The sequence below is a fragment of the Triticum aestivum genome, chromosome 4A, assembly GCF_018294505.1.
Source record: "Triticum aestivum cultivar Chinese Spring chromosome 4A, IWGSC CS RefSeq v2.1, whole genome shotgun sequence".
Lineage (NCBI taxonomy): Eukaryota > Viridiplantae > Streptophyta > Magnoliopsida > Poales > Poaceae > Triticum > Triticum aestivum.
The window spans coordinates 673,612,283-673,618,766 of NC_057803.1; the positions used below are offsets into that span (position 1 = coordinate 673,612,283).

Below are 6,484 nucleotides of genomic sequence, written 5' to 3' on the forward strand. Positions count from 1 at the left end.
GCTCCGATGGCGAGGGGAAGGGCGGAGGGGACGGCGTCGGCGCGCCGGCGGGGTGCGGCAGCCCCGGCCCGCCGCGGGACATGGCGGAGATCACGCTGGTGCCCTGGGCGCAGCACGGGCAGAGGTCGCAGCAGCGGCGCAAGTCTTTTGAGGGGGGACTGTGAAACGCCGTGCACTTTGTTTTGCTGCACAGGGGTGCCTGATTTGGAGACATTTTGAGACCGTCCATGGCTTACTGTGGAAGATTTGAGACATTTTGATGATGGTTCACGGCGACAGTGAAAGATTTGCTCAGTTACTGTGGCATCAGATGGTTTTGTAGCTCTCTTTTCTTTGGTGAAGATCAGCATTTCAGGTTCTGGTCACTGATATATGGGTTTCTGTTTCATGTTAAGCCCGTACTTAAGTGCTGATGTTAGCTAGCAAGTCAAGTGTTCGGTCAGACGTGTGGACTCTAGGTGTCGGAAGAAGCTCCGTTCTGTAGTTTTCAGATGCCAGTAAACATGCAGGCTTGAACTACTTGGTTTGATCACCTCTGTGTTTGGTATGAATCTGATGTGCATCATCTTATTATCGAAGAACAGCGCCGAATTGTTCGCTTGGAGCATCTCCTCACTCTTAAATTTCACATTGATCCATATTGCAGATGCAAGATTGTGTTATCTGTTAGTATGTACATAGATTATCTTGTGACCTGCTAGCTTACTGAACCTTACATGTGATGAGTAGATACTCTTTCTACTGTTCTGCTTCCAGTTATTTTCTCAGAGTTCAGTTATGACTTGGACACTTGAATGATGTTACTGTTGATGCCTTGCTTGATAAGGGCATCATTGTCCTTGTATGCTTCATTATGTTAGTTGCACTGTCATCATCTCCGTAACTGTTCCCCTCCTTCATGTTCCATAGTTAAAGGATCTGCCGTGTCTAAAAGAACTGCATTTCACTTTTAAATGAAAGGATGCCAATAATTACGGAAATATTTTCCGCATTGCGCCCGTATCTCACTCATGATGAACTATCTATTTTGAGATTTCTTCTAGTCGTTGTTATGTTGAAATATGCATACACTGTTTCACAGATTCTCAAAAGGCTGTCCTGTTTTTAGTATTTGAACACACTGATTACGACATCCAACTGATTTTGCTGCTAATTAAACACTATCATGTACCTTTCAAGTGCTACTGTTCCTCACGGGAAGAAAGCTATAGTTGATTTATACTTGTTGCTGTTACACCTCAGTTCCTCTTTGGCATGTTCTCTCTGCATTTACATGCCTCAACTCTGAATATGCCATATATGGAAACTATGGGCTAATATTTTTGGCTTAGTTACCGCATCTGATCTATATTACCCATGCAGTGCTCCATGCTCCCGCTATAATTGGGGTAAACTAGAGATACAATCAATCTATTAAATTGTTTTATCACTTCATCATGGAATGCTAGTTCAACACTCTTTAGCTCTTGCACACAATTTGTGTAATTTTCTCCAAATTAGATTGCATTTGTTCCTTCTACGAAACAGCAAACTTCGGAATATGTTATAGAGGTCTGGATATGGTATATCATTCAAGCTTCGTTTGAACACTGACACCAGAAAAGGTTTATTAACTGTTCTAGCATCATTTGGTAGCCTTCCATATCTCATATTTATGTCATCTTTTTGAGACTCTTTTCAAATGATTTTGACAGGATAAAAGGTCGCTGTAACATTTTGAACTGCTGTGACTAAAGCCTCAGTGCTTAGTGCTTACTGAGTTAGGTGCCTCTCTCTTTGGTTGTGTTTGCTACTTGCATCACTGATGGTTTATATGAGTTAGGTCTGTCAACATTGATGTTAACCTCATGGAAGATGATCATTTCTCTATATATTCTTGCAAATGGTAGGTCCCTGTATTAACTGTAGCCATTGATTTTTATATATAGTAGTATATTGTAAGGTATTCTCATCTTCTTCTATGTGGTGATGTCAACCTTCTGTAAGGAACTGTCTAGAAAAGCAGTGGATGGATCAGTTTAGTAGCTTTGGTCCGTTATCAGAAACTTGCAACTATTCTATTGTTACTTTGTCATTTTCACAATCTTATGTATGACATAGAAACACACATATCTTTCTTTCCTTTTCTGCCTCAAAGGTATCAAACCAGGTAGGACCCTTTATCAGCTCTTCTGATTTCAAGGTGATGCCATGCTTTATGTGTTTCAGATGAACCTTAATTTAGGATGCTTCTATCTTTTTTTTATTACTATTTTTGCGATTAAAATACAAAAATAATTCATCATACCTGTTGATATACTCTTGGACTCGTGGTAGTGAGATATGGTTTCTGCCACAATCATGATAATCTCAGCTAACATAGCTGTGCATGGTGTGCATTGTTGGTTAAACTAAATAAGCTGTATAGGCCAAATTGCCAAGTAATACATTATTATTTAAACGAGTAAATGAATTTTGTCGCTTTGTATGGAAATGCAAGTTCCATCCTATCTTTGTTTAACATTTTTAACACAGTGCTGTTTTCCTTTTCAAGATTGTGCTAAAAAAAACTTTGTTGGATATTGCTGCATAGAGTAATATACAGAAAGAAATACGCTCTTCCATACATGTTCTACTTCTAAAACATCATTTCCTTTGCTATTGCTAGTGTAGTAAAACATCAGTTCTTTTTCACATAAGAACGTTATCAGATCCTGTATTTTCTTAATTGTAGAACTGCTGCTGATCTATCTCACCCTGTTTTTTTTTTTTTTGGTGTGTTTGGAAATGCAGTTAACTTTCAGCATACAGTTTATGTCTCCAAATCATGCAGACTACCATGTCCTTTATCAGGTACGCTCACCTTAGCTTTCGTATGTGCCCAACATACTTTAAATTGGTAATATTTCCAGTATATCCCTGAATCCACATAGAGCATGCTAAAAATGAAAATCCATGTTCCTTTTGGAGAGAAAAAAAGGTCCACCTACAGCTCAGGTCCCACTAATCATGCAATGCATGAGAATCTTATAAGAACTCTTTTGCTCTAATTCAATAATAGCAGTGTTGCCGGTAAACAGGAGTGTACTGCATACCATCCTGGTACCACTACTACCACCAAGCCACTGCTTTCGCCGTAGCTTCCAAGTAGCTACTCTAACTTCAACCAGGCAAGAAACCTATCCCATGGATTCCCTCTACCCGCCTCCTCCCCACAGCATTCTCATAGAGCTGACGCGTGCAGCACCACAGCATTCACTCACTACTGGCATTGATGGAAGTCGTCCTCCAGACAGACCTCCCAGCTGCACATTGTACTTGAGAAAGATCTGCACCGCACAGACCACGCACTCCAGAATCTACAATCTATTACACCCAGCACCAGCAGGCCCTGTGAATGATCGATCCTTCCAGTTTGGACCCAATGCGCGAGTCCCAACCGCGTATATTGTGCCAGTACTCCAACATGTGCAATAACTGGCTAGCTAGTGGTTGCGTGGTGGGCTGTTGGCGCCTTCATTCGTCTCATGTTCATGCCATTTCTATTGCCAATGCGTTGTGATGTGCACAGCATCAATAGACTCCCTCGCTCAACCACCGCCCTGCTTCCCTATCAGCACAATAAATAGTCGCCATTGCGGATGGACGACGGAGGAGTTAGTGTGGATAACCATGCGGTGGGTGCAGGGCATGGTGATACTGATGTGATGCGACAACCATGGAATGGAATGGAAGGAGACCGCCGCTAGCAAATTTGCTAAGATCACGTACTGTATTTCAGCGTGTTGTGTGATGGAGGACAGATTAACTCGGTGCACGGAAGCTAGAGTGCATGCTGCTCTGGATGGATATGACAGCTAGGTCCCACCAAGAGTACTTACTGGGTTGGGTGCTTCCTGGTCTTTGTCAGGGCGGCTTGTTCACATGGTGCAGTTATGGACTCATAACAAACGCATTAACCACTGCAAATTGTGTGTGCCATCTCGGTTGTATGTGTGTCTTATATAAAGGTCACACACGTTCCATTAGAGCAGACCGTGCTTCTCCTCACAAGATAACCACACACTCGTCTTGGTTCTGCAATGGAGGCGAGGTGCCTGCTGCTCCTGGCTGTGCTCCTTCTGGCGGGAGCTCATGGCGGGGAGGCGCAGCCGCTCGTGCCGGGGGTCTTCACCTTCGGCGACTCTTCGGTGGATATAGGTAACAACGACTACCTCCACACCCTCATCAAGGCGGACTTCCCTCCCTACGGCAGGGACTTCCCCAACCGCGTGGCCACCGGCAGGTTTTGCAACGGCAAGCTGGCTACCGATATCACTGGTCAGTATGCAGTCACACTCTTATCTTGTTAATTAGATGCGTTCTTCAGCATCTACTTACATGGTTTTGCAGTATTATGATTGCACTTGCTAATATATCTCTTGTTACGGCTTGCGTGGTTGCAGCTGATACCCTGGGGTTTACTAGCTACCCGCCCGCATATCTCAGCCCGCAGGCGTCAGGGAAGAACCTTCTGATCGGGGCCAACTTCGCGTCTGCTGGATCCGGCTACTACGATCACACGGCGCTTATGTATGTAAGTATCATCGATCATCGATGTCTCGAGAAATCGGCATCGTTAAAGGAGAAGTTCTAGTTCAGATGTTCTGCCTGCAAGCTACTTCATGTTCATTGCTCACAGCTCGTCGAGATCATAAGTGGATTAGTTATCTGTCGCCGCCTCATCATTATTTTTCTGGACACCAGTAGCACTTTGCATATTGGTTGTAGAGTTTAAATGGCCTCTAGTTAACTTTGGCAAATGAATTGTGTGACGCAGCATGCCATCCCTTTCTCCCAACAACTGGAGTACTTCAGGGAGTACCAGTCCAAGCTGACGGCGTTTGCTGGGAGCAGCCAGGCCAAGTCCATCATCAGCGGCTCGCTGTACATCGTCAGCTTCGGTGCAAGTGACTTCGTGCAGAACTACTACATCAACCCTCTGCTCTTCAAGACCCAGACCGTCGACCAGTTCTCGGACCGCCTCGTCAGCATCTTCGTCAACAGCGCGACGGTAAGCCACGCCGCGCCAGCCTAGATGATCCATCCTCGGCACGGGTCCAGTAAGGTGGTCATGATCGATCGACCATGTGATTAATTTCTGAAACTGAAACCGAACGCAGCAACTGTACGGCATGGGAGCGCGGCGCATCGCGGTGACGACGCTGCCGCCCCTGGGCTGCCTCCCCGCGGCGATCACGCTGTTCGGGCACGGGAGCACCGGGTGCGTGTCGAGGCTCAACAGCGACTCCCAGCGGTTCAATGGGAAGATGAGCGCCGCCGTCAGCTCGCTGGCGAAGCGGTACCACGACCTCAAGATCGCCGTCTTCGACATCTACACGCCGCTGTACAGCCTCGTCACCTCCCCTGGAGATCAAGGTGGGCGCCAGTGCCATGCATGGCACTGTTTCTCTTTTTCTGTCATACCGGCATTTAACCTGACATTGCAGATTTGTGACGCTCTGTCGTTCGTGCTCAACTGTCTGTGTGCGGGTTTGTGGTGTCAGGGTTCACGGAGGCGAAGCGGGGATGCTGCGGGACGGGGAAGGTGGAGTTCACGGTGTTCCTCTGCAACCCCAAGTCGGTGGGGACGTGCCCGAACGCGACGACCTACGTGTTTTGGGACGCCGTCCACCCGTCGGAGGCGGCCAACCAAGTGATCGCCGACGCCCTCCTCGTCACCGGCATCGACCTCGTCACATGATGAGCCACGCACTGGTCAGCTAACGTCGTCATCGGTCGGAAGATGACGATGGCGCACGTACGCTTTTCAGGCGTCCCGAAGGGAAAATAATGTGTGCCCAGAGCTCCCGTTGCCAAGCGTGTCGATGTGGCGGGAGGGGTTACTTTCTCGGGCTGTGCCACTCACTATATCGCCAGCGTTGTAGCTAGGGACTGGGACACATGGAGACATGGTTTATACGTACCAAAAGCTCGAAGTTATGGGTGCAAGCACTGGATCTTTGTTTTTTTCTTTCATTTATGTCCTTAAAATTTGATGATCACCGTGTTTTTTCGCAAATGATTGCATGGCTCCTTTTGAACAGAACCTGTGTTTCAAGTCCTATCTATGTGGTGACGTGCCAAAGAAAGGTTGTTTGTGTGGCTTTAGTGAACGGGCAAAGAAGATAGAATTTGTACAACAATGGTACTCCATCCGTTCCGAATTACTTGTCTTGGATTTGTCTAGATACGGATGTATCTAGACACCTCCGTATCTAAACAAATCTAAGACAAGTAATTCGGAACGGAGGGAGTAGATGTAGAAGCAAATACAGGGTTTTATAGACTCTTTTCACGTACTGACCAATCACAAACTTGCCCCCCCCCCCCCCCCCCCCCGCGCGATTTTTGGGGGGGTGGGCTGGTTCCACAACCTATTGAACAATCACAAACACACAAGTTAATCCTCCCATGTAAAACCCTGTAGTTATTTGTACGGGTAGCATTGCTCTAATTTGTAGGA

At 46.3% G+C, this 6,484-nt stretch overlaps 1 protein-coding gene across 1 annotated transcript; it reads left to right on the forward strand.

The window, feature by feature from the left end:
• Positions 1 to 4,001: 4,001 nt before the first annotated feature.
• Positions 4,002 to 6,067, forward strand: LOC123088040 (GDSL esterase/lipase APG). The gene is made up of 5 exons (XM_044510188.1): positions 4,002 to 4,299; positions 4,425 to 4,555; positions 4,799 to 5,032; positions 5,142 to 5,397; positions 5,526 to 6,067. The coding sequence occupies exons 1-5, from the start codon at positions 4,062 to 4,064 to the stop codon at positions 5,720 to 5,722; spliced, it is 1,056 nt and encodes a 351-aa protein (XP_044366123.1). The 5' UTR covers positions 4,002 to 4,061; the 3' UTR covers positions 5,723 to 6,067.
• Positions 6,068 to 6,484: the final 417 nt, after the last annotated feature.

Bases quoted from the DNA above. Each gene is read 5' to 3' on its own strand.
- LOC123088040 (XM_044510188.1), top strand. From the start codon at position 4,062: ATGGAGGCGAGGTGCCTGCTGCTCCTGGCTGTGCTCCTTCTGGCGGGA. The intron at 4,300-4,424 runs GTCAGTATGCAG...GCGTGGTTGCAG, and splicing joins GCTGGCTACCGATATCACTG to CTGATACCCTGGGGTTTACT. The intron at 4,556-4,798 runs GTAAGTATCATC...TGTGTGACGCAG, and splicing joins ATCACACGGCGCTTATGTAT to CATGCCATCCCTTTCTCCCA.